The 27999-nt window shown below is 40.8% G+C and overlaps 1 protein-coding gene across 6 annotated transcripts in view; it reads right to left on the minus strand.

The window, feature by feature from the left end:
* LOC106603380 (glutamate receptor 3) overlaps positions 1–27356 on the minus strand; it is a 119172-nt gene extending 91816 nt beyond the window's left edge. For all 6 annotated transcript variants that reach the window (XR_006769638.1, XR_006769639.1, XM_014196980.2 and 3 more), the window contains exons 1-2: positions 26940–27356; positions 26266–26424 (exon numbers count right to left, since the gene is read on the minus strand). Coding sequence is in view for 4 of the 6 variants with exons in the window: in XM_014196980.2 (XP_014052455.1) it covers positions 26266–26424; positions 26940–27027 (247 nt within the window). In the remaining 2 variants the exon portion in view is untranslated. The remainder of the gene's footprint in view (positions 1–26265; positions 26425–26939) is intronic.
* Positions 27357–27999: the final 643 nt, after the last annotated feature.

A 27999-nucleotide genomic window follows, 5' to 3' on the forward strand; every position in this document is an offset into this window, starting at 1 on the left:
CTGACTTTCTGTTTTTACTCAATGACATTCAAATTAGCATTGAAAAAAGTCTGACCAGAAATAAGAGACCACTTTGATACAAATGCATTTGGATCGCGGGAAAAGAGCAGAAATAGGCTTTTGAATGCTACAGTCCAATCTATCTCTTCCAATGGCTCAACTACTATCCGCATACAAAGATTATCCAATTTGAATTAACGCTTGGAGGTATGGACGACAGCAGTGGAGTAGCCTATGGGCTATATGGATATCACAAATATATGTGTGTGTGTGTGTGTGTGTGTGTGTGTGTGTGTGTGTGTGTGTGTGTGTGTGTGTGTGTGTGTGTGTGTGTGTGTGTGTGTGTGTGTGTGTATTTTAACCCAATAATGGTTGAATTGAAGACGTTTAAGCTGCCTATCAATCTTTGTTTTTGCGAACTGTGGGCAGCCAGTGAAAAATGTGCATAGTGCAGATCCAAGCCTACGGAATAAAAGTTTGAGGGAGTTCCTCCCTTCAAAACTCCTCAGTAGTATTGTGCACCTTACTGTCAAAAACATGTTTAATTTAAGAAGACCACAAGTGGGGGTTTTATTTCTCAATCTAATGTGCTGATAAATGTCCATAGGCCTAACGAACACAGGCTCAAAATTGCGACATTTTGATATCATAAACAGCTGCAAATTATCGAGATATCTATAGGCCTGTATCAAACGCAGCATACGGCATACATTTTTAACATGCAAATAGCATTATTCGGTATAGTGCTAAAAGCATGCCATTTCATGAGAGCTGCATTTATTTTTCAACTCAAAGCAATGAGCCCAATCAGTCCTCTATGGCAACAAAATCATAAACAACAGAGTAGGGCTGGCTAATAAGTCCTTAGTTTTGGGGTCATGCTCAGGTAAAACAATTTGGCTAATCTATAATTCCATATTTCCAAATCCTATTCTTGAAGATCAATAGATATAACGTTTATTGGAATGCCTGGAAATCTGTCTGACTTTGGTTTTTAATGTAAAGACATAGCCTAATGGTATTATTATCTGTAGTAGAAAGAAATAGGTTAAAAGAAGCCTATATAACAAAACTGTAAAGTAAAATGCAACATCTATTCATGGCCAGCTATGTAAACTAACATTGATTTATCCTGCAATATGTCGTTCAATTGGTAATACTCATTTTTGTCTTCTTCTAATTCATCTTAAGGAAAAGTAATCTAAAAGTAACTGAAAGTAATCCAAAAGTTGTTACTGATTACAATTTTGGACAGGTAACTTGTAACTGTAACAGATTACATTTAGAAAGTAAACTACCCAACCCTGGTTCTATAAACCCACAGCTCTATTCTACAGTCGCTCCTAGCGCTGTGCACCTCCACTCAGAATAATACCACAGAGGTGTTAATCGCATGATTAACTCAGTTAAAAATGAAGCATCCTTTCTCTTCACTTTCTCTAAGTATTCTCTGACATTCTGTCTTCCTCCTCTCTCCTCTCTTCTAATTAGGCCCCTCACCTTCTGACGTGGCTGTCTGTCATTCATTACTGCTGACGTAGCTAGCACTGCCTCCCCCTTCTCTCTTTGTTGGTCCCCCTCTCTTGACAATTCATTAAACGTAATGGGTGGTTGCTGCGGTCCCAGTGGCCCCAGCGTTATATCATGTTTCTCAGAAACCTGGAGATTTGCACATCAGAAGGTCTCCCCTACAGGCAGCTGTTGGATCTATTGTGAGTCTTACACACCACTCAGTGAGGTGAGGATTAAGCTGTATGGACGCTGTGCACTGCACCACACCACACCGCACCACACAGCCCAGACAGCCTGCTTGCCTGCAAAGTGAATTCTTAAAGCGCTAGCTAGCTGCTATCGCTGAAGACGGGATGAGGAGAGGCTAAAAGAACAGAAGCAACAGGCTTTCTCTCCAGGTTGCTGCTGCTTTCCTTGCCCAGACAAGGTAACAAAAGAGGCATCAGTAAGGCAGTCAGAAAATCAATCCCCCATCCATGTGACTGAGTAGAGTGGTAAGAGGGCGTTACGGGCTAACTAAGGCAAACCAAAGCTCCTTGACATTGCTGAGGCCAACCTCCTACACAGGTTATTATATCTCTGATGGAGTAAGGATGAGCGTAGAGACTTTAAGGGTCCTGGGGTCTGACAGCAGACAAACAGTGGATGTGGGCCTACTATGGACAACTGAATCACCCTCTGGGACGCTGGATGACTAGAAATGCTGTTGCCTGATGGTGAGGTTATAAGGTTATACAGTTATTAGGTAATGCCTAAGACAAGTAACCTCTGTGTTGGTACTGGGCTGGCTGTACTCTACTGTGGTGCTGGGAGCCAGCAGGGGGGAGAATGTTGACTGCTGTCCAGGGCAACTTCCCCCTTCTTCAGAGAGGCATCCTGGGTGAGAGGCAGGCCAGGGGCCCAGGGAGAGGCTCTAAGCACCATGGGAATACCTGTACAAGGGCCACATGTTCAGGGACAAAATAAAGCAGAGCCCACAACAGCGACACACGTCACACACACACACACACACACACACACAATATTTGAAATTATATGAAATAACAACAAAAAAGCTCCAAAATACAAATACTGTAGATGAAAGACATCATAATACTCTTATGGTATACTTATTGAGAAAGAGAAACAACCGGCACATGTTCAAAGCCACAGCCTTACAAACTACTGGATGTGAAATTGTTTTGGAGGTGGAAAATACTGTATTTATCCTACTGTAATGTGGGAAGCACTGTTAGGCAGACAACATAACCAATGGTACAATATGCTGCTGTTATGCTTCAAATGGATTTCACTGCTCTCAAGACTGTTCAAGCACACCTAAAGCATGCCTGTGGCCACAGTACCCTTGTGTTTCAAAATAAATACATACTTTCTTCTCTTATCCCAGAAGAGGACGCTTTTGAATAATTATTGTCTTTTAGAAAACTTTTTTTTTCTGCTCAACCTTTATTTTTCCTGGTTGTCCCATGAAGAGAAATGTATTCCATGAGATTGATTCCAGATCGACTGTCTTTATATAATTGACTTGTATTTTATAGATTGCATGCATTAAACCAAATTAAATTGTGCATAATCAGATCCATCTGTAATGCCATAATGAGCAGTGAGATAATGTAACGCCCTGGCCATAGAGAGGGGTTTTTTGTTCTTTATTTTGGTTAGGCCAGGGTGTTACATTGGGTGGGCGTTCTATGTTCCTTTTTCTATGTTTTGGTATTTCTTTGTTTTGGGCCATGTGTGTGGCTCCCAATCAGGCACAGCTGAAGCTCGTTGCTGCTGATTGGGAGTCACACATAAGGAGCATGTTTTGCCTTTGGGTTTTGTGGGTAATTGTTTCTTGTTTAGTGTGGTTGCACCTGACAGGACTGTTGGCTGTCAGTGTTTTTGTATAGTGTTCTTTCCAATTAAATTGAAGGATGAATACTAACTCTGCTGCATTTTGGTCCTTTCCTGAAGACAGCCGTTACAGATGACATATAATGAGGTAATGTGAGTGTTTTTGTGGTTGTAACCGCAGCAACTTCATATGGACCTGACATCTAATCTAGTTTAAAAAAAATGAATACATGAATCAAAACCTAATTTATTCGTCACATGCTTCGTAAACAACAGGTGTGGACTAACAGTGAAACAGTGCTCGGCCCTCCGTTTCCTCTATTCTACGATCAGCTACTTTGTCTTGGTAACATTGAGGGAAAGGTTGTTGTCCTGGCACCACACTGCCAGGTCTCTGACCTTCCTATAAGCTGTCTCATCGTCGTCGGTGATCAGGCCTATCACCGTCATTTCGTCAGCAAACTTAATGATAGTGTTGGAGTTGTGCACAGCCAGGGCGTGAACAGGGAGTACAGGAGGGGACTAAGCACGCACTCCTGAGGGGCCCCGTGTTGAGGGTCAGTGGGGCGGATGTGTTGCCTACCCTCACCAGGCGGTCCATCAGGAAGTCCAGGATCCAGGTGCAGAGGGAGGTGTTCAGTTCCAGGTTCTTTAGCATAGCGATGAACTTGAAAGGCACTATGGTGTTGAATGCTGAGGTGTAGTCAATGAACATCATTCTCACATAGGTTTTCCTCTTGTCCAGGTGGGAGAGGGCAGTGTGGAGTGCAATAGAGATTGCGTCATCTGTGGATCTGTTAGGGCGGTATGCAAATTGGAGTGGGTACAGTGTGTCTGGGATGATGGTGTTGATGTGAGCCATGACCAGTCTTTCAAAGCATTTCATGGCTACAGATGTGAGTGCTACAGGCAGGGAATTTAGACAGGTTACCTTGGCGTTCTTGGGCACAGGGACTATACATGTACATATTACCTACATGTACATATTACCTCAATTACCTCGACTAACCGGTGCCCCCGCACATTGACTCTGTTCCGGTACCCCCTGTCCAGTATGTAGCCCCGCTATTGTTATTTTACTGCTGCTCTTTAATTATTTGTTACTTTTATTTTAAATTTTTAGTTATCTATTTTTTACTTAACACTTATTGTTCTTAAAATTGCATTGTTGGTTAAGGGCTTGTATGTAATCATTTCACTGTGAGGTCTGGCACATGTGACAAATACAAAGTTGATTTGATTTGATATAGTGGTCTGCTTGAAACATGTAGGTATTACAGACTGGGTCAGGGACAGGTTGAAAATGTGATAGAAAAATGTAAAAGGAACAGCCTTCCGTCTAATTCCCCAGGTCTATCGGCTGATATGGTTATTCATCAGATACAGCCGACAAGCACAGACATTTTATGACACATTTTCTGTGCCTCATTACACCCATAGGCTAGTTGTCATCGCTAGTCCAATCTTATCATAGTCACAAATGACCAAAGTTATTATCAGGCTGAAAAAAGTCCCTGAATGCAAACAAAACGTGACATACTATACAGATACAAAGAGGGTGCTTCTGCTTCTGTTATACCCATGATGTTAGAGCTGTGTAGTAGTACTAGGGAAACTGTACGTTAGCAAAACTGGTCCTCTGTTTATAATATTGAAAACAGAAATTCAGTGAGTCGGCATTATGTACGCCTCAGGCACCAATGTAAGATGTTGGTTGGGATACATCTTCCAACAGGTAAATAAATAACATGAAGTTGCACCAATGGTCTTCCTGTGTTTTCAGTTCTGTCCTCAGAACACATCTGAGGTGGATTACCGGTATGGCTAATCTCAGGCCTACTGGTGTATGTATGCAACCCACAAGGAAAACTAAATAATTAGGTGGAAATCAGCCTGAGCGAGCAACGGTCAGGCCCACCGACTATTATGGTCCTGTATGAGAGAATTATGCTTTAATATTCCAACGTGGTGGAACAGCAACACGGCTAACCCTCCACCCACACATACTTTGCATATTGCAGGAACAACAGCCCCAGACTGTTTATGAAGAGCAGGGGAAGGAGAGGAGAACATGCTGGATACAGATGTCATGTTCTTTAAAGTCATTGCTTTTTTACATGCTGCTAGCTCTGCATCAAAGCCCTTGATTGGAGAGTTGAAAGAAATCACAAGAGAGCCTCACAAGAGAAATGTTGCACTCTGATGATTAACAGTGTGTTGTATGCTTTTTGTGAGAAAAGGGTTAGGGGATTCAATAATTACGCAGACGAAGCAGCACTGTAGCAGCACCACCACTGACGTTCAGACGTGAGAAATATTGCGATTGTAATAGGAGGAATTCCATCATGACACCAGAGGGCTGTGCATCATCACCATGAAACCCAGTATGAAAAGTCTCCTTGGAATATTGCCTGCTAACCTCACAGGATCAAATACTTTCCCTAGTCTCCTTAAAATCCACCAACACACATTGACAGTATAATAGTGAAACCCATAGTTCTACTGTATATAAAATGATATGACACAAGTGTCAGCTTAGACAACTCATTTCAAGCAGATGCTTGTTCTGAAAATGTACTGAAAGATTTAATAAACTGACAAACTGCCATGGGGAGTTATAAATGAACATGAAGTGATTCTTGTACGATTACCTTTCATCAAGCACATGATAAAATGTTCATCCTCTTTGTGGTTTCACAATTCATCATCATTTAATTTGTCTTTGAGGCAGTAGTGTGATGCTCAATTATCTGCTTTTGCCAATTCAGTAGAGATGTAGGATCTTAATTTGATCACCCTGTTGCAGGAGAACTTTCCTACAATGCAGGAAATTTAAAACTTGTAGTGTATTTGAGGTTTAAAAAGGCTTCTAAAGTTATTCATTTCCACTTTAAATTTCAAACTTGATTCTCCCTTATAAACATTTGTATCAACCTCTACAAAAATGTCCATTAATTATAATTCACACTTCCTGTTGCTGCAGGATTATTTTACTGCTGTAGCAAACGGGCTCAAATGAAGATCTTACATCTGTACAAATGCCGAGTGGAATTAAGAACGAGGTACAAGCAAGTCCTTGAAAGCTATAAATACAGCACCTTTAAATTATTCACCGGCTCAATGGTGTGGTTGGTTCGTTTTTCATTAGGCTTCTAAATGTGAAGCACATAGCTTGTTGTCCTTGAGTAATCTCAGGTAATAGTGAATCACAGCACAGCACAGCCTTCAGTTCAGAGCTTCATTGTGCGCTGTTATAGCTAGCTGTTGTGTAAGAGTGCAAAATCTTTCAGCGGCGGAGGGGGCCATTGTGACCTGCCAGTAGAAATCACTGTCGCTTGGTTGCCACATTAGACATGCATGCACATTCTGACGCACAGGTTGAAAGGGGCACTGCACATCCCAATGACTAGCCCTCAGGATCACCCAACACTGATGCCATTTTACAACCTCCCCATTACCACCAAGTGCACTGTGGGCAGAACATACTGCTTGCTGCATGTGTTGGAACTGGGTGTTCAGTACTGGGGATTGGGTTAAGCACAAAATGAAATAGAACACTACTGTGTTTTGTATCTCCACGGGGTTAAGTCTTTCATTTAGAGACTAATTTGAGACCGTCAAGGTGACATTCTATTCAGAGTGTATGTTATTATCTTTGTTTATCAATTACTGTGATTCAATGCACGGATGCCAAAATCCATCTGCCACTTTGTTAATTTTCTCTACAACTTAATTTACCACATGCTGAGGAGAACCTGTTAGTCTAGTCAGGTGTGAGAAGTGACCTCCTCCAAATGTGGTCCAAGCTGGGGATGTTTAAACGTGTCAGGATATCAGCCACTATCTCTGTAGTGCTCCTAATGCACTGTCTAGAACAATACTCTCCTGATGCAGACATCCTATGCTACTTTCATCTATCTTAAACACTGACAAAGGAATTCATTGAGAAATTTTGATTCATATATACACTACCTTTCAAAAGTTTGGGGTCACTTAGAAATGTTCTTGTTTTTGAAAGAAAATCACATTTTTTTGTCCATTAAAATAACATCAAATTGATCAGAAATACAGTGTAGACATTGTTAATGTTGTAAATGACTATTGGTAGCTGGAAACAGCTGATTTTTTATGGAATATCTACATAGGCATACAGAGGCCCATTATCAGCAATCATCACTCCTGTGTTCCAATGGCACATTGTGTTAGCTAATCCAAGTTGATCATTTTAAAAGGCTAATTGATCATTAGAAAACCATTTTGCAAATATATTAGCACAGCTGAAAACTGTTCTAATTAAAAAAGCAATAAAACTGTCCTTCTAGAATAGTTGAGTATCTGGAACATCAGCATTTGTGGGTCCGATTACAGGCTGAAAATGGCCAGAAACAAAGCACTTTCTTCTGAAACTCGTCAGTCTATTCTTCTTCTGAGAAATGAGGGCTATTCCATGCGAGAAATTGCCAAGAAACTGAAGATCTCGAACAACGCTGTGTACTACTCCCTTCACAGAACAGCGCAAACTGGCTCTAACCAGAATAGAAAGAGGAGTGGGAGGCCCCGGTGCACAACTGAGCAAGAGGACAAGTACATTAGAGTTTCTAGTTTGAGAAACAGACGCCTCACAAGTCCTCAACCGGCAGCTTCATTAAATAGTACCCGCAAAGCACCAGTCTCAACGTCAACAGTGAAGAGGCGACTCTGGGATGCTGGCCTTCTAGGCAGAGTTGCAAAGAAAAAGCCATATCTCAGACTGGCCAATAAAAAGAAAAGATTAAGATGGGCAAAAGAACACAGACACTGGACAGAGGAACTCTGCCTAGAAGGCCAGCATCCTAGAGTTGCCTCTTTACTGTTGACATTGAGACTGGTGTTTTGCGGGTACTATTTAATGAAGCTGCCAGTTGAGGACTTGTGAAGCGTCTGTTTCTAAAACTAGACACTCTAATGTACTTGTCCTCTTGCTCAGTTTTATTGCTTTTTTAATCAGAACAGTTTTCAGCTGTGCTAACATATTTGCAAAATGGTTTTCTAATGATCAATTAGCCTTTTAAAATTATCAACCTGGATTAGCTAACACAATGTGCCATTGGAACACAGGAGTGATGATTGATGATAATGGGCCTCTGTATGCCTATGTAGATATTCAACAAAAAAAACAGCTGTTTCCAGCTACAATAGTCATTTACAACATTAACAATGTCTACACTGTATTTCTGATCAATTTGATGTTATTTTAATGGATAAAAAATGTGCTTTTCTTTCAAAAACAAGGACATTTCTAAGTGACCCCAAACTTTTGAAAGGTAGTGTATATATTTTTGGGGGTCATTTTTAAGCATTGAGACAATTGAGACATGGATTGTGTATGTGTGCCATTCAGAGGGTGAATGGGCAAGAGAAAAACATTTAAGTGCCTTTGAACGGGGTGCAAGTCAATATTAGGAAGGTGTTCCCAATGTTTGGTGTTCTCAGTGTACTGTATATGTGAAAATCACTCCCTGTGGTTGTTATTACGCAAGTCAGTAACCAAGTTCCATCCAACCTTTTTACGCGAGTAAAGTACGTGTCAGATAAAAACATGTAATAACAAAATACGCTAGACAAGGTGGGACTTTTTGTGTCGGTAAAATTAATTATGCAAGAAATGTCGATGTATGCGCAAATATTGATATAATAGCCATCATATCGAAGTAAACCTGGAGTTACGCTATGACATGATGTGTGGTCATCCCACTACGGTTCTTCGGGAAAACATGCAGTTTATTAGGCTACAGATGAAATAAATTATGATGAACATCACAGGGTGGTGAAAGTACAAGGTGATGAGCTTGATGCTACTTTCCAATAAATATCGAGGATCTTATTCTGGTGACATGATAATCGATGCTTGGCTGCCATTTGGCTAATAAAAATGAGTTCGCTTTTTTGTCCATAATAATAATCGCATCATGTAGGCTATACGCACGCACCTATACCAGAGTGGGCACACTCGCTATATAAAGTAAAACATTTTGTGAGAAAACCTTCAGTACAGTGGAAAATGCGATGGAAACCCATTTAACCTGTATTTTTTTATTCGGTACATGGGAACTTAACCGTAAATGGTATGTCATCATGCACAACCTTTTATGTGCAACAAGACAATTTGATGGAGACATCTCTGGTGTGAAAATGTGTATCTTGTTTTTGGGGGGATTTTAGAATATTACATGAAAATCGACCGCCATTTGGATGGAAACCTAGCTACTGTCTGTCATTCATGGTGCTAGATCTACCTCTGGTATTTGCGGGTGGGTGTATGTAGTATGTACTGGAAGCCAGCGTCAATATTTCCTTTCTCCAATGACCCACAGGCAATGACGGCAGAGTAGTGCAATCGATGGTTACGGATAAACACAGAGTATAAAGTCAAGGAGAGGTCATTGCACTAATGACCAGAAAATGTTGTTTCCTCTAAACAAAGAACAGAAAATCTTTCATAACCTAATACTTATGCTGCAGTCTCAAAGTGAAACTCAAAGCGAAGGTAACAAAAGCACAGCATGTGTCCATAGTGAAGTTTGAACAAACTACAAACCAATTTGGATTGTCTTGCAAGGCATTCCTGGAAGGACTCAAAATCATTTGAATATGCTCACTGCTTGGAAAATAAACACAAGAGGGTAAACATAGTGTCTGTCCACTGCTGAAGACTGATGTTTGCTCAGACACAATGATTATAAAGAGACATCCTGTGTTCCACGAAATGATTTTCAGTCAGAACAGATTCTTCTGAATTTTTTAAGCTCTTGTATTTATGTCATGCTACCAAATGATAACCCCACGACAAAACTGAGGATGACTGCTTGTCAACCTGGGGCAAGACATCCAAACTGACAAGACAGTTTTTTTTTGTCAGTACATTATAATAAAAAAATGACACACTTTGGGAAAGTTTCTCAGTCTGTCCGAGTGCTCCACAAATCCAAAGCGTACACTTTCAACTTTGAAATGAAACAAAAGAACAGAGGCAGACTATCACATTACTCTACACTACATACGCCTGTGCCTTCAAGGGAATTGAATTTTATCCATCTTTATCCACTGGGTCAATTGTCAAAAGTCTCAGAACTCAATCATTCCACAAGGACAAATTCTTGACCATTACCAATACAAGCATGTAATAATACTAATATTATTACAGTGTTTATCACCCACCAGATTGAGAGTCGATGATCATGATATGATACTGTTGTGGGTGGAAGTTTCTAGCTATAGAGATAATTACGTTTTACAGAAGGTTCCAGCACTCTGACCCGGCTCGGATTAAATCAAATTAATAATATATCCTAACATTAGTATCTGCTCTCTGTAAATACACTTCCTACTCTGCCACCAGATCCGATCTTAAATGAGTCTGGTTCTTGGTGAGACAGACAGACATTCTATGGAGGCTGCTCTTCTCTGGGGTCAACATATTTGTCAACACTGGTCCCCAGTGCTGGGCCATCATTCATGAGGTTGTCTTTATAAATGAGCAGCACTCAGAGTAGCAATGGGACTATCTGGTCCACCTGTGCTCTCAGCGAGCTGGGAGAATAATTGACGTTAGATTGTAGACATACAATTTCTCCTCCAAACCATTATATTGGTAAAATAGGCACTTCCGGATGCTGTGCTCTCTCTGCCATATTGTAAAAGGAATTTGAATGCAGTTGACCCATCATTACCCCTGGTATGTCTGATCTATATCTTATATAGGGCATGCTGCTGTTGGGAATAAGTGTTTCCATGGGTTCCTGCTTTTTCTGGGACAAACAGCAATTGCTGCAATGAAAGATCCCAACGGTAGATAAATAGGCAAGCTAGAATAACTCTGAGTGGAGATATGGGTTCATCTCTGGTCAAGAGCACACCTAGGCTGGAGGTCAGATGTTTTAAATGGAATACAAAGACCACCAAACTGCTGTTTAGCATAAAACATTATATATTTCAAAAGACAAATATATCTTTGACAGCAGCCTCCATGTTCAAGTTCACTCTAAGTGTGTCTTTTGATATTGGTATTAAATATGCAGTTTGTTGAATTTGCCCTCCAGTGAACAGAATGGATTGAGCTGTATCTCATTACCATCTATTCTCCACTACGCTCTTAGAAAAAAAGGGCTCCAAAAGGGTTTTCGGCAGTCCCCATGGGAGAACCCTTTTGGTACGAGGGAGAATCCTTTTTGGTTCTACGTAGAATGGAAAGGGTCCTACGTGGAACCAAAAAAGGTTCTCCCTGGAACCTAAAGGGTTCTTCAAAGGGTTCTCCTAATGGGACAGATGAAGACTGCAAATTGGCCCTCCATCCTCTATGAACGAAGAAATATGACACGCACAGTTAAGGATTAACAAAACACTAAGAAACGTTCCCCTGAATGAACAAAAATTACAGAACATTCCTTCTTCTTCACAATGGGTTGTAGTGTTAACAGCACCAAAGGTGTTTTATCAGTACATCAGTTTACATCTCCACTAGTCTCTCTCTCATCCCTGGTGTCTCCTTCCTAGTAAACCTCCACATAACTCCACATGTAGCTAGTATTTTGTTGTAGCTAGTATTTTGTTGTGTTTTATCAAATGGCACCAGCTCCCTCTCCCAGGTACCCAGGGCAGTTAAAGAGGAGGAGGTGGTGTGGTACTGGCCCTGTGTTGTCCCTGTGCTGCTGACCCACTGTGCTGTCTCTACAAAGCTGAAGCCAGGTGGTGTTCAAACATGACCCTAGAGCTAAGTTATTGTCCTGGAGCTATGCCCATAGACGTACTATTGAAGCTCAGCTAGCAACAAACCATATGGCCACTGATCAGGAAAGGTTCGCTTCAAACATGGTCATCATGAGAGGAATTCTCTATAAAGTTCTCAAAGGAAAATTAATTGCATGCCTTTGATTTTGGCTGAAATGTAACTAACAGTGAACATTACTTCTGAGTGGATGAGTAACAGTTACTCTCTTGGAATGGCCTATTTTGGAATTGTCCACAGTCTGACCCAAAGATGGTTTAGCAGGGGCAGTCTAATTCCAGAGGAATTGTGTGCAGATCTCTCTCGGCGCTCCGTTCAACACCCCCACTGACTTCTAATCAAATCCCTGATGTTGTTTCAGCCAATAATCATAAGTCTGATGTCATGCTATTCATTATGACCCAGATCAGATGACAATCAGATGGTGCTGCTGGTAGTGGTGCATCAGCGGGACTGCTCAGTGCTGTATGTACTGTGATAGAGCTTTACGGTGCTTCAATAGCACTGTGCTGGTTGAGTCATATGAAGGGCAGGGAGAGATTAGGAGCTGCTTTTCAACGCTATATAAATAATATACTGATATAATAACATCTGATAAAATAGAAGTATATCTCTGAAGGAATTGTGGTGCATGAAGACCCTGCTGCTTTTACTTCAGATATGGGGCATAGAGGAAGTTCTAAAAGATGCATGGTGGGGCTTTTTACTGTGGTTATACTGTATGTTCACAGAGCAGCTTGGGACTATTCCTCCTTTTAGGGTCAGATGCACAGACAGCCATGTAAAGTGTTTGTACATTATCTGAAGATATCAGCTTTAGCTTGTCTTTACTTATTTCAATATAACTGACAAAGTGGTGCTATTATAATAAAACATGCCTAAGTAAATGCATGGTGGCTATTAACCCAGTTCCACTAGTGCTAGCCTAGACTTCCACTATTTTAGCATGATGATGGGTTTAATACACGGTGAGATGGAGGAGCTCGGTGGTGATTCATGTCCACTGTCCTGTCCACCCTCCTCACTACAGCACATCTTAACTTCCATCCCAATGTGACTCAGTTCACCTCCACATTGACTAGCATGATATAGTCAGCGGATCCCAAGGCCAATGCTTTGGCATACGTCTGTCTCCCTCCACCTCTCTCTCTCTCAGCCATAATGGACACAACCCTCCTGTGTCTAGATCAGGGTACACAGTATACCCCAAACCCAGCCTGAAGCAAGGTGTTTCACAGCAAGAGACTCCGGACAGAAATTGGGTAGTAATGTACAATAACGCTGTACTTTTTACTGCACAGACAATATTCCTATGAAAAATACCAAAACAATATATTTATTTCATATTGAACAGTGATAGTCAGTTCTTTAAGCGTGTGTATATTTGTAAATGTGTCTGTGTATTGGTTGTGTACCATACAGCCATACGTGTCAAGCTCCCAGGGGCTTATATTTTTCCTAGAAGTCTACACTCTTTGAAGTAATAGAAAGCTCTGGTGAAATGAATTCTGTTCTGTCACATATCCGGAAATATTGAGAGAAAGATATAGGCAGTGAGAGCTGATCTCTCCATAGTCTTCACCACAGTGAAGCAGTGTCCTGTCCTGTGGCCTTCAGCCTATTGATCTTCTCAGGCAATAACACAGTCATGGCCGACGGGGATTTGTGACTATCATTACATCCTGATGCAACCAGGAGAGAGCTTTAGAGCGACGAACGTTATTCTAATCTGACTGGCAATTCTAACAAGTGGCTCCTAATCGATAAATCATTTACACATGTTATGACTCCCTACCATATATGTAATTGATCGCCTGACTTGATCATGTGATTCAAAGACATTGGTTTAACCCTTTGTAGATGAACAGGGATTTTTTTAAGATACAAAGTCTCCACAGACAACAAAAAATCCCAAAACGTGCCATTTACAAAAGAATAACATCTAAAAACTAGCTATTATAGCCCTCTCTATAGTGAGACACCATATGACTTCTCTCACTAGAGAAAAACCCTTTGAAAAGAATTTAAATAATGCAACTCATTTTCTACCAGCTCAGTTGATTGTATTGTTAGCATTGTCCCACTGTTAACATGACGCATTCTTATGTTACAGACGATCCTGTCTTATATGTTCCAGGTCTCATAAATAGAAGAAAAATAAAACAGATTTTTCGTTAAGTGGGAGACATCTGCTATGTTCCATCTTCAAACTGAATATCCATCTGTTATGCAGGTGTTTTGAGGAAGCATGAGAATGCATTAAAGAATGAGTAGCAGCAGACCCATGTAGAATCCCACATTAAAGGGTTATGGAGTGAGGCTGAGAGAATAAAGAGTATCTTCTGAGATGAAAGAACATACACACATACACTACCAGTCAAAAGTTCTGACTCACCTACTCATTCAAGGGTTTTTCTGTTCTTTTACTATTTTCTACATTGTAGAATAATAGTGAAGACATCAAAACTATGAAATAAAACATATGGAATTATGTAGTAACCAAAAAAGTGTTAAACAAATCAAAATATATTTTAGATTCTTCAAAGTAGCCACCCTTTGCCTTGATGACAGCTTTGCACACTCTCACATTCCAACATATGCTGAGCTTGTTGGCTGCTTTTGCTTCACTCTGCGGTCCAACTCATCCCAAACCATCTCAATTGGTTTGAGGTCAGGTGATTGTGGAGGCCAGGTCATCTGATGCAGCACTCCATCACTCTCCTTCTTGGTCAAATAGCCCTTACACAGCCTGGAGGTGTGTTTTGGGTCATTGTCCTGTTGAAAAACAAATGATAGTCCCACTAAGAGCAAACCAGATGGGATGGCGTATCGCTGCAGAATGCTGTGGTAGCCATGATGGTTAAGTGTGCCTTGAATTCTAAATAAATCACTGACAGTGTCACCAGCAAAGCACCCCCACACCATCACACCTCCTCCTCTTTGCTTCACGATGGGCACCACACATGCGGAGATCATCTGTTCACCTACTCTGCGTCTCACAAAGACACAGCGGTTGGAACCAAAAATCTCACATTTGGACTCATCAAACCAAAGGACAGATTTCCACCAGTCTAATGTCCATTGCTCGTGTTTCTTGGCCCAAGCAAGTCTCTTCTTATTATTAGTGTCCTTTAGTAATGGTTTCTTTGCAGCAATTCGACCATGAAGGCCTGATTCACACAGTCTCCTCTGAACAGTTGATGTTGAGATGTGTCTTTTACTTGAAGTCTGTGAAGCATTTATTTGGGCAGCAATTTCTGAGGCTGGTAACTCTAATGAACTTATCCTCTGCAGCAGTAGTAACTCTGGGTCTTCCTTTCCTGTGGCGGTCCTCATGAGAGACAGTTTCATCATCACGCTTGATGGTTTTTGCGTCTGCACTTGAATAAACTTTCAAAGTTCTTGAAATGTTCTATATTGACTGATCTTAATGTCTTAAAGTATTGATGGACTGTCATTTCTCTTTGCTTATTTGACCTGTTCTTGCCATAATATGGACTTGGTCTTTTACCATTTAGGGCTATTTTCTGTATACCTCCCCTACCTTGTCATAACACATATGACTGGCTCAAACGCATTAACTTCTTAACCTGTTATGGCTAGGGGGCAGTATTTTCACGGCTGGATAAAAAACGTACCCGATTTAATCTGGTTACTACTCCTGCCCAGTAACTAGAATATGCATATAATTATTGACTTTGGATAGAAAACACTCCAAAGTTTCTAAAACTGTTTGAATGGTGTCTGTGAGTATAACAGAACTCAAATGGCAGGTCAAAACCTGAGAGATTCCTTTACAGGAAGTGGCCTGTCTGACCATTTCTTGAACTTCTTTGCCATCTCTATCTTTTACAAAGGATCTCTGCTCTAACGTGACACTTCCTACGTCTTCCATGGGCGCTCAGAGCCCGGGAAAAACCTGAATGTCGTCATCCCAGCCCCAGGCTGAAACACATTATCGCCTTTGTCAAGTGGCCGATCAAGGGACTGTGGGCTTAGGCGCGTGCCCTGGCCGCCCCCGTCTTTGTGATTTTTTTCTGTTTGCCGAAAAGGAGATTCCCGGTCGGAATATTATCGCTTTTTACGAGATAAATTGCATAAAAATTGATTTTAAACAGCGGTTGACATGCTTCGAAGTACGGTAATGGAATATTTAGAATTTTTTTGTCATGAATTGCGCCATGCGCACGACCCTGATTTACCATTTCGGATAGTGTCTGGGACGCACGAACAAAACGCCGATATTTGGATATAACGATGGATTATTTTGGACCAAACCAATATTTGTTATTGAAGTAGCAGTCCTGGGAGTGCATTCTGACGAAGACAACAAAAGGTAATCAAACTTTTATAATAGTAAATCTGATTTTGGTGATGGCTAAACTTGCCGGGTGTCTAAATAGCTAGCCCGTGATGGCTGGGCTATGTACTTAGAATATTGCAAAATGTGCTTTCACCAAAAAGCTATTTCAAAATCGGACATATCGAGTGCATAGAGGAGTTCTGTATCTATAATTCTTAAAATAATTGTTATGCTTTTTGTGAACGTTTATCGTGAGTAATTTAGTAAATTGTTAGTAAATTCCCCGGAAGTTTGCTAGTTCTGAACGTCACATGCTAATGTAAAAAGCTGTTTTTTGATATAAATATGAACTTGATTGAACAAAACATGCATGTATTGTATAACATAATGTCCTAGGTGTGTCATCTGATGAAGATCATCAAAGGTTAGTGCTGCATTTAGCTGTCTTCTGGGTTTTTGTGACATTATATGCTAGCTTGAAAAATGGGTGTCTGATTATTTCTGGCTGGGTACTCTGCTGACAATCTAATGTTTTGCTTTCGCTGTAAAGCCTTTTTGAAATCGGACAGTGTGGTTAGATTAACGAGAGTCTTGTCTTTAAAAACCTGAGAAAAATCCAACCAGGAAGTCGGAGATCTGAGAATTGTAGTTCTTCTTTTGAATCCCTATCGAAACTACAGTGTCTGTGGGGTCACATTGCACTTCCTAAGGCTTCCATTGGCTGTCAAAAGCCTTCAGAAAGTTTTTTCATCATTCTCCTGTAACCGGGCAGAGAATAGGAGCTCAGCCAATGAGTGGACTGCCTATGGACAAAGGACTTGGTGATGCGCGAGCCCGATAGCGCGCCCCTCCTTCTTTTTCTTCTGGAATGAATATGCTATTGTCCGGTTGGAATATTATTGCATTATTACGTTAAAAATACCATAAAGATTGATTGTAAACAACATTTGACATGCTTCTACTAACGGTAATGGAACATTTTGACTTTTCGTGTCTCGAATTACGCTCGCGCATTATGCCTTTGGATAGTGACCTGAACACACAAACAAAACTGAGGTATTTGGACATAAATATGGATTATTTGGAACAAAAACAACATTTCTTGTGGAAGTAGCAGTCCTGGGAGTGCATTCTGACGAAGATCAGCAAAGGTAAGAGAATATTTATAATACTAATTCTGAGTTTAGGTGACCCCAGAACTTGGCGAGTGTCTGTATAGCTTGCTTTGATGGCAAGCTATGTACTCAGAATATTGAAAAATGTGTTTTCGCCGAAAAGCTATTTTAAAATCTGACGCAGCGGTTGCATCAAGGAGTACAGTATCTATAATTCTTAAAATAATTGTTATGTATTTTGTCAACGTTTATGATGAGTATTTTTGTAAATTGATGTGCTCATTCACCAGAAGTTTTGGTGGGAATACATTTTCTGAACATCACGTGCCAATGTAAAATGCTGTTTTTGGATATAAATATGAACTTTATCGAACAAAACATACATGTATTGTGTAACATGATGTCCTAGGAGTGTCATCTGATGAAGATCGTCAAAGGTTAGTGCTTAATTTAGCCGTGTTTTGGGTTTTTGTGACATATCTCCTTGCTTGTCCCACCTGCGGGACACAGCCAGTGAAATATCAGGGCGGCAAATTCAAAAACAACAAAATGTCATAATTCAACTTTCTCAAACATACAACTATTTTACACCATTTTAAAGATACACTTCTCCTTGATGTAACCACATTGTCCGATTTCAAAAAGGCTTTACAGCGAAAGCAAAACATTAGATTATGTTAGGAGAGTACATAGGCAAAAATAATCACACAGCCATTTTCCAAGCAAGGACATGTGTCAATAAAACCCAAAACACAGCTAAATGAAGCACTAACCTTTGACGATCTTCATCAGATGACACTCCTAGGACATTATGTTACACAATACATGTATGTTTTGTTCGATAATGTTCATATTTATATCCAAAAACAGCATTTTACATTGGCACGTGGAGTTCAGAAAATGTATTCCCACCAAAACGTCCGGTGAATGTGCACATCAATTTACAAAAATACTCATCATAAACATTGACAAAATAGATAACAATTATTTAAAGAATTATAGATAGACTACCCCTGGATGCAACCGCTGTGTCAGATTTTAAAATAGCTTTACGGAGAAAGCACATTTTTCAATATTCTGAGTACATAGCTCAGCCATTACGGCGAGCTATTCAGACACCCGCCAAGTTCGGGGCAACCTAAACTCTGAATTAGTATTAGAAATATTCTCTTACCTTTGCTGATCTTCATCAGAATGCACTCCCAGGACTGCTACTTCCACAAGAAATGTTGTTTTTGTTCCAAATAATCCATATTTATGTCCAAATACCTCCGTTTTGTTCGGGCGTACAGATCACTTATCCAAAGGCATAACGCGCGAGCGCGGAACCAGAGACGAAAAGTCAAAATGTTCCATTACCGTACTTAGAAGCATGTCAAACGCTGTTTAAAATCAGTCTTTATGGTATTTTTAACGTAAAGTTGCGATAATATTCCAACCGGACAATAGCATATTCATTCAAGGAGAAAAAACGAAGGAACGGTGTGCTCGCATGACCGCGCATATCCAATCCCTTTGTTGCCAGGCAGACCACTCAGTAACTGAGCTCCTATACTCTGCCCAGTGACAGGAGAAGGCTCAAAACACTTTCTGAAGGCTTTAGACAGCCAATGGAAGCCTTAGGAAGTGTAACGTAACCCCACGGATACTGTAGTTTCGAAAGGGACAAGAAAGAAGAACTACAATTCTCAGATCCTCCACTTTCTGGTTGACTTTTTCTCAGGTTTTTGCCTGCCATATGAGTTCTGTTATACTCACAGACACCATTCAAACCGTTTTAGAAACTTCAGAGTGTTTTCTATCCAAATCTACTAATAATATGCATATTCTAGTTTCTGGGCCAGAGTAGTAACCTGTTTAAATTGGGTACGTTTTTCATCCGGCCGTGAAAATACTGCCCCCTAGCCCAGACAGGTTAATTGAAATTCATTTCAGGTGAATACCTCATGAAGCTGGTTGAGAGAATGCCAAGAGGCAAAGGGTGGCTAATTTGAAAATCTCAAATATAAAATAAATGTAGATTTTTTTTAAACACTTTTTTGGTTACTACATGATTCCATATGTGTCATTTCATAGTTTTGATGTCTTCTCTATTATTCTACAATGTAGAAAATAGTAAAAAATAAAGAAAACCCTTGAATGAGTACGTGTGTCCAAACTTTTGACTGGTACTGTACATATTACTGAACAAAAATATTAACACAACAATTTCAAAGATTTTACTGAGCTACAGTTTATATGAAGAAATCAGTCAATTGAAAAAAATTAATTGGTCCCTAATCTATGGATTTCATATGACTGAGAATACAGATATTCATCTGTTGGTCACAGATACCTTAACAAAAAATGGGCATCACAATGGGCCTAAGGACCTCGTCACTGTATTTTTGTGCATTCGAATTGGCATCGATAAAATGCAATTGTGTCCGTTGTCTGTAGTTCATACTATAACCCCACCACCACCATGGGACACTGTTCACAGCATTGACATCATCAAACCGCTCACCCACATGACGCCATAAACATGGTCTGTGGTTGTGAGGCCGGTTGGACCTACTGCCAAATTCTCTAAAATTACGTTGGAGGCGGCTTACGGTAGAGAGCAACAGCTCTGGTGGACATTCCTGCAGTCAACATGCCAATTGCACGCTTCCTCAAAACTTGAGACATCTGGGGCATTGTATTGTGTGACAAAACGGCACATTTTTACTGAGCAAGATGGCGCCGATAGAGATTGCAGCTTCTCTTCTAGTCCTTAGGAAACTGTGCAGTATTTAGTTTTTTATGTATTATTTCTTACGTTGTTAGCCCAGAAAACCTTAAATGTTATTACATACAACTAGGAAGAACTATTGGATAGCAGAGAGATGTCAACTTACCAGCACAACCAGCACTACAACCAGGAATACGACTTTCCCAAAGCGAATCCTTTGTCTGCACCTCCCAGGGCATTTGAACTGATTCCAGAGGCCGACCCAAAACAACGCCACCAGAGGAGAGGGGGCCGGAGCGATTTTCTAGTGAGGCTTCGGATGCGCGCGCGCACCATCCAACCCCTTCCAAGTATATTACTCGCTAATGTCTGGTCCCTAGTTAACAAAGTCGATGAAATCAGGGCAAGAGTTACTTTCCAAAGAGATACCCGGGATTGTAACATACTCAGTTTCACGGAAATATGGCTAGCTGGGGACATGTTGTCGGACATCTCTCTGGTAAGAAGAAGGGCGGGGGTGTATGTTTCATGACTAACGACTCATGGTGTAATTGTAACATCATACAGGAACTCAAGTCCTTTTGTTCACCTGACCTAGAATTCCTTACAATCAAATGCCGACCGTATTATCTCCCAAGAGAACTCTCCTTGGTTATCGTCACAGCCATGTACATCCCCCCCGCAAGCGGATACCAAGACGGCCATCAAGGAACTTCACTGAACTTTATGCAAACTGGAAACCATATATCCTGAGGCTGCATTTATTGTAGCTGGGGATTTTAACAAAGCTAATCTGAGAACAAGGCTACCTAAATTCTATCAGCATATCGATTGCAGTACACGAGCGAGTAACACACTCAACCACTGACACTCTAACTTCCGCGATGCATACAAGGCCCTCCCCTGCCCTCCTTTTGGCAAATCTGACCATGACTCCATCTTGTTGCTCCCCTCCTATAGGCAGAAACTAAAACAGGAAGCGCCCGTGCTTAGGTTTATCCAACGCTGGTCTGACCAATCGGTTTCCACGCTTCAAGATTGCTTCAATCACGTGGACTGGGATATGTCCTGGGTAGCCTCAGATAATAACATTGACGTATACGCTGACTCAGTGAGCGAGTTTATAAGGAAGTGTATAGGAGATGTTGTACCCACTGTGACTATTAAAACCTTCCCTAACTAGAAACTGTGGATTGATGGCAGCATTCGCTCAAAACTGAAAGCATGTACCACCACATTAAATCATGGCAAGGCGACTGGAAATATGGCCGAATACAAACAGTTAAGTTATTCCCTCAATCAAACAAGCAGAGTGTCAGTATAGAGACAAAGTGGTCGCAATTCAACGGCTCAAACACGAGACATGTGGCAGGGTCTACAGACAATCACGGATTACAAAAAGAAAACCAGCCCCTTTGCGGACATCGACGTCTTGCATCCAGACAAATTAAACAACTTCTTTGCGTGCTTTGAGGACAATTCAGTGCCACCGACGCGGCCCGCTACCAAAGACTGTGGGCTCTCCTTCTCCGTGGCCGACGTGAGTAAAACATTTTAACGTGTTAACCCTCGCAAGGCTGCCGGCCCGAGACGGCATCCCTAGCCACGTCCTCAGAGCATGCGCAGACCAGCTGGCTAGTGTGTTTACGGATATATTCAATCAATCCCTATCCCAGTCTGCTGTCCCCACATGCTTCAAGAGGACCACCATTGTTTCTGTTCCCAAGAAAGCTTAGGTAACTGAACTAAATGACTACTGCCCCGTAGCACTCACTTCTGCCATCATGATGTGCTTTGAGAGACTAGTCAAGGATCATATCACCTCCACCATACCTGTCACCCTAGACCCACTTCAATTTGCTTACCGCCCCACTAGGTCCTCAGATGAAGCAATCGCCATCACACTGCACACTGCCCTATCCCATCTGGGCAATAGGAATACCTATGTAAGAATGCTGTTCATTGACTATAGCTCAGCATTCAACACCGTAGTACCCTCCAAACCCATCATTAAGCTTGAGACCCTGGGTCTCGACCCTGCCCTGTGAAACTGGGTCCTGGACTTCCTGACAGGCCGCCCCCAGGTGGTGAAGGTAGGAAACAACATCTTCACTCCGCTGATCCTCAACACTGGGTCCCCACAAGGGTGTGTTCTCAGTCCCCTCCTGTACTCCCTGTTCACCCATGACTGTGTGGCCATGCACACCTCCAACTCAATCATCAAGTTTGCAGACGACACAACAGTGGTAGGCTTGATTACCAACAACAACAAGACAGCCTACAGGGAGAAGGTGAGGGCCCTCGGAGTGTGGTGTCAGGAAAACAACCTCTCACTCAATGTCAGCAAAACAAGAGAGATGATCGTGGACTTCAGAAAACAGCAAAGGGAGCACCCACATATCCACATCGACAGGACAGCAGTGGAGAAAGTGCATATCACCGACAAACTGAAATGGTCCATGCACACAGACAGTGTGATGAATAAGGCGCAACAGTGCCTCCTCAATCTCAGGAGGCTGAAAAAATGTGGCATGTCACCGAAAACCCTCACTAACTTTTACAGGTGCACAATTGAGAGCATCCTGTCGGGCTGTATCACCGCCCGTCGTGGGCGGCAACTGCACCGCCCACAACCGCAAGGTGCTCCAGAGGGTGGTGCGGTCTGCACAACGCATCACTGGGGGCAAACTACCTGCCCTCCAGGACACCTACAACACCCAATGTCACAGGAAGGCAAAAAAGATAATCAAAAACAACAACCACCCGAGCCACTGCCTGTTCACCCCACTTCCATCCAGAAGGTGAGGTCAGTACAGGTGCATCAAAGCTGGGACAGAGAGATTAAAAAACAGCTTCTATCTCAAGGCGATCAGATTGTTAAACAGCCACCACTAGCACAGAGAGGCGGCTGCCTACCTACAGACTTGATATAATTGGCCACTTTAATAAAATGGAACACTAGTCACTTTATTAATGCCACTTTAAGAATGTTTACATATCTCGCATTACTCATCTCATTTCTATATGATGTATACTGTATCCTTAACAATCTATTCTTTACTATCTATTGCATCTTAGCCACTCTGTCACTGCTCATCCATATATTTTATACTTACATATTCTCATCCCATTCCTTTAATAGATTGTATTAGGTTTTGTTATGGAATTGTTAGATATCACCTGTTAGATACTGCTGCACTGTCGGATATTGAAGCATAAGCATTTCGCTACACACGCAATAACATCTGATAACCATGTGTATGTGACCAATAAAATTTGATTTGGCCTTTTATTGTCCCCAGCACAAGGTGCACTTGTGTAATGGTCATGCTGTTTAATCAGCTTCTTGATATGCCACACCTGTCAGGTGGATGGATTATCTTGGCAAAGGAGAAATGCTCACTAACAGGGAGGTAAAAAAATTTGTCCACAAAATTTGCATGGAACCAAAATGTTACATGTTGCATTTATATTTGTTCAGTGTACATACATATCATCCATTTGGTCATTTCATCTGACAGTAAAAAGGGTGAGTAATTCATTATTGTGTTATTGTCCAATAATGTTAATGGACAAAATTTGCCCACTGATGCTAAATAGATGCAATGAATGATCTAATTTAATAAATGTGAAAATGAATATTATAGAAATGCTGCACATTGAAATGTCAGGCTTTGTAGCCTCTCTGGTCTAAGTCAAAGGTAATCCATGTTGGCTACTCTCCCCCTTCTTCTTCTGATGTCAACTTCAAAGAGGAAGTGACAAACAGAATCCCATTATATCTTGGCACTGGGTGTTATGAATGCTTTATGAAGGCTTCGTGGAAGTCTGACTGATATTCACTTCTGATTTTCTTTTGTGTCATGCTTATAACAGACATGGTTTCCAAAAACTAAAGATCACTATGATTCAGCATGGAAATACTGCAATATTATTGGGAAAAACAAAACACAAAAATCACACAGAAGGACAAATGTCCATTTGTAACTCTACAAAACCATTACAACGAGAGAAGCGGTTTTGTATTTTTATGGACAAGCCACCCAAAGGCATCAAGCAAGCTCCATATTTCCTAGTGTTTTTTTCTCTTTATTGAGTTACACAACCATCTGAGCAGCTAATTCTGTTTGCTGACACAGATTTGAATAGTCTGACTGATCCTTAGAGAAGTACAGTTAGAGAGAAGTTAGCGTGCTAAACGAGTGCTTCTGACACTCAGATGCATCCAGTGCTGCCAGAGGTAGTCAGCAAGATATTGGAAGCCTGCTCACTGTCTACTGTCTCATCTTGAATGAACCAGAGGGTCCCATTGCATACCATTCAACAAAAACAAATGCCAAGACCTGACATAAGAATACACTCTCAGCTCCAACATGTTAAATATTAAATAAGTAAACAGATAAAAAATATTTATTTTCAGGTAAAAGAAAAGAAAAGCTATTCATAGCTAACTGTCTTCCATAAACAATGCAATACTGAACTGAACTGCAGGGTGCAGATAATGTAAATGACATCTAAGAAGGTTCCATGCCAAAGCAAAACAATTGTATCCTGGGGTAGCTATGTAGCATCAAACTGAAGTTTGCATTGGCTCCTCTATGAATTGAAGAGATAAATACTCACACTAGAAACGGCAATACTGTATCTAATCACAATGGAATATGCTACTGAAATGTGCTCATACCTGCATGTCAGTCATGTGACAGACCCATATTCTGTCAGATTGATCACTATAATAGAGATCTGGAGGCATTTCATCAAGCCTGAAATAACTAAAACCCATCCACTCCAATTAAAGGTCTATATCTCCCATGGCAATCAAATTAAATAGTCTGTTCCAGTAATTCATGAGAATTCATTCTACGAATCTAAGAGAGGAAAATTATTTTAACAAACTTATTTTATCACAGTCACATCAAATGGATTTTGATACATCGTAAATCCAACAACTTGCAGCATAGGCTATAGCAAAATGATGCAACCAGATATAGGGGGGGTTAAATAAACACCAACACTGCGATACACTGCAGGCGTATCCATGTGCACCCTCATTACAGACCTATCGCTGTGATCTTACAATAGTGCCTCAAGTGAACAGCAACTAAGAGAGAAGACATAACCCTGTCAAGTGCCATAAATTAACAATGTTTTACACCCAGGGCAGAGAGATGCTTCTCTGCCAGAGGAATGTGGAATTGTCATACCAGATAAATATTAACATACAGCTTTTCAACAGAACAACAGCCACCTCTGTTGAATTGTATCCAAGGAAGGAGTAGCATATCCTACATATGATGACCGTGACATTGTCATGCCATTATTTAAAGCCTTTATCTCAGCTATAGACAGACATGACACGTTTACTGTGCTTCATCGTATACATTACACATTTGTACTGTACCTATGCACCACTGTGTTTCATAAACCTGCCTGACCCTAACCTCATCAACCCTGAAAAAATGTAAAATGCTATTATTATATACAATAGTGTACATCTGTCTGCTACAGTGTGTAGATTTACAAAAAGCAGTGATATAACAGAGAACTGAATCTGTCATTTGGATTATGGGCTATATAGAAATTACTGCAACAACCACCTATTTGAAATATCAATGGCTTCATCTAAAAATAAACTGGGGCTTGTATAGTCAAACTTACTCCACACCTACACACAGCAGTATTTCTATAGAATCATCTATTCTATGGTATCCTCCTAAACAACTCAAGCTCTATTCACAATCACAGTGGTTTGAAAAGGTGTTTTGTATACAAATTCAGATATTATATCCAGAAAGGAAAGAATTAACAGTTAAACTATATATTTGTTTTATTCTCAATCTTGAATCACCCCAGCTTAAAAGAAGCTGCATTGACACAACAGCTTTGTAATGTTTCTATGTGAGTGGGTGTAGTGTTGGGCTAGAATATTTTCTCAGGAATGTTGAGGGGGGGTGGGGGGTGAAGCAGTTTTGGTAGTTGTTGAATGAAATACATTGCCATAATTGAGTATCGTGGTACTCACACGCATGTGTGACGGAGAAGCTGTTAGAGGATTCGAGATTGTCTACATTGTAATTGAGATGGAAAGGTTTTTCCGTCACATTTTGATTGGTATTATACAGCTGGACAGCGAATCTGAAAGCGCTGTGCTCCTGCACTGTAGAGCGCATAAAGAGACCACCTATAGAAGAAAGAGAATAGGAGATTACGAAGAATGTGACTTTTCATTGCCTAGTTGCTCTTATAATGTTTCATGAAAATACAGGATGACGTCAATATCAGTCCTTATAAATCATCAGTTCAATTTTACGCACCACATAACCAACTGGATGACCATTACTTTATCTAGAATAAACACCACCCATTTAATTATACAGAGATGAACTTGTTAATGTATTATCTACACTGCCCATTGCAGTCGTGGAAAGTTCTGTAGGAAGATACAGTACTTAAATTAGGCTATGAGCAACTTTGTGCCATTTTCACCCTCCCCCACTATAAAGCGGTGTTGCTCTTAGGTGGCTATTACCCTACCTGTCGTTAGTGTAGGCTATTATTGATCAACTTGACAATGAATTATGCAAATATAAAATTAAGTCAACACCACACAACACTGTCTTAATGTACATTGATCTCGTTTTATTTTCAGGCTAAAGAAAAAAACATGTTATTTATGCTATTTCAAATATAACTTACCTATATTTATCTGGTTTGGAAACGCTCCATGCGATTTCCCAAAAAGCCACAACAAAAAAAGGACAATGGCTATTACGCGATGCCTCATTTTCTCCGGCCTCTGAATTTAACTCCTCAAACGAATCTGATATAGGAAAACCATGTACACAAGCCTATGCGCACAGAAAATCCGCCAGATGTGTAAGCAGCTCTCACTGTGTACTACCAGTGATATACTACAGGTACGTTGAGGTGCGAGCGGAACTGCAGCAGAGCGAATCTTATGCCGTTGAGAGGGGAAAAGGCAAAGACTTATCTCAAAGATGGTGGTGGAGCGAAAAGCGGATCTTATTGTGAATAAGGATCATCCAATTGGGCCAGCAGGGGGACGTTGATCAAACTTGATCTAACGTTGAATTATAACATCATCCTCCCCATCCCGCCACTGCAGACTTTGTTGGCTGGGAAGAAACCGCGCGGGCGCAGTGTAGTGTTTGTCCACATGGTGTAAAGAGAGTCAAGATACCATGGTATCATCTAACATCTGATCTACTCAAGTGGGCTAGTTGAGGGAATATACAATTACTGGTAGTCTTTAATGCATCATCTATAAATTATCTGGTGAAGATTAAATTCGTCTACATGAGAAAAAAAATGGCATTAAGCTAAATGATATTTCTAAATACATTATTGACACTGATATTAAATGAATGCCAGGCAAATTGGTCACCCTCTCATCGCCTGTGTAAGTGGTCTCTTGAGATATTCCTGAAGACATGCCAATGTTTTTAACATCTACAGGATCGGTGGGTCCCCCATGGGACGGTTGAGCTAATGTAGGCTAATGCAATTAGCATGAGGTTGTAAGTAACAAGAACATCTCCCAGGACATAGACATGTCTGATATTGGCAGGAAGCTTAAATTCTTGTTAATCTAACTGCACTGTCCAATATACAGTAGGTATTACAGTGAAATAATACCATGCTATTGTTTGAGGAGAGTGCAGAGTTATGAACTTGAAAAGTTATTAATAAACCAATTAGGCACATATGGGCAGTCTTGATACAACATTTTGAACAG

This window comes from Salmo salar, chromosome ssa04 (genome assembly GCF_905237065.1).
Source record: "Salmo salar chromosome ssa04, Ssal_v3.1, whole genome shotgun sequence".
Taxonomy (NCBI): Eukaryota; Metazoa; Chordata; class Actinopteri; order Salmoniformes; family Salmonidae; genus Salmo; species Salmo salar.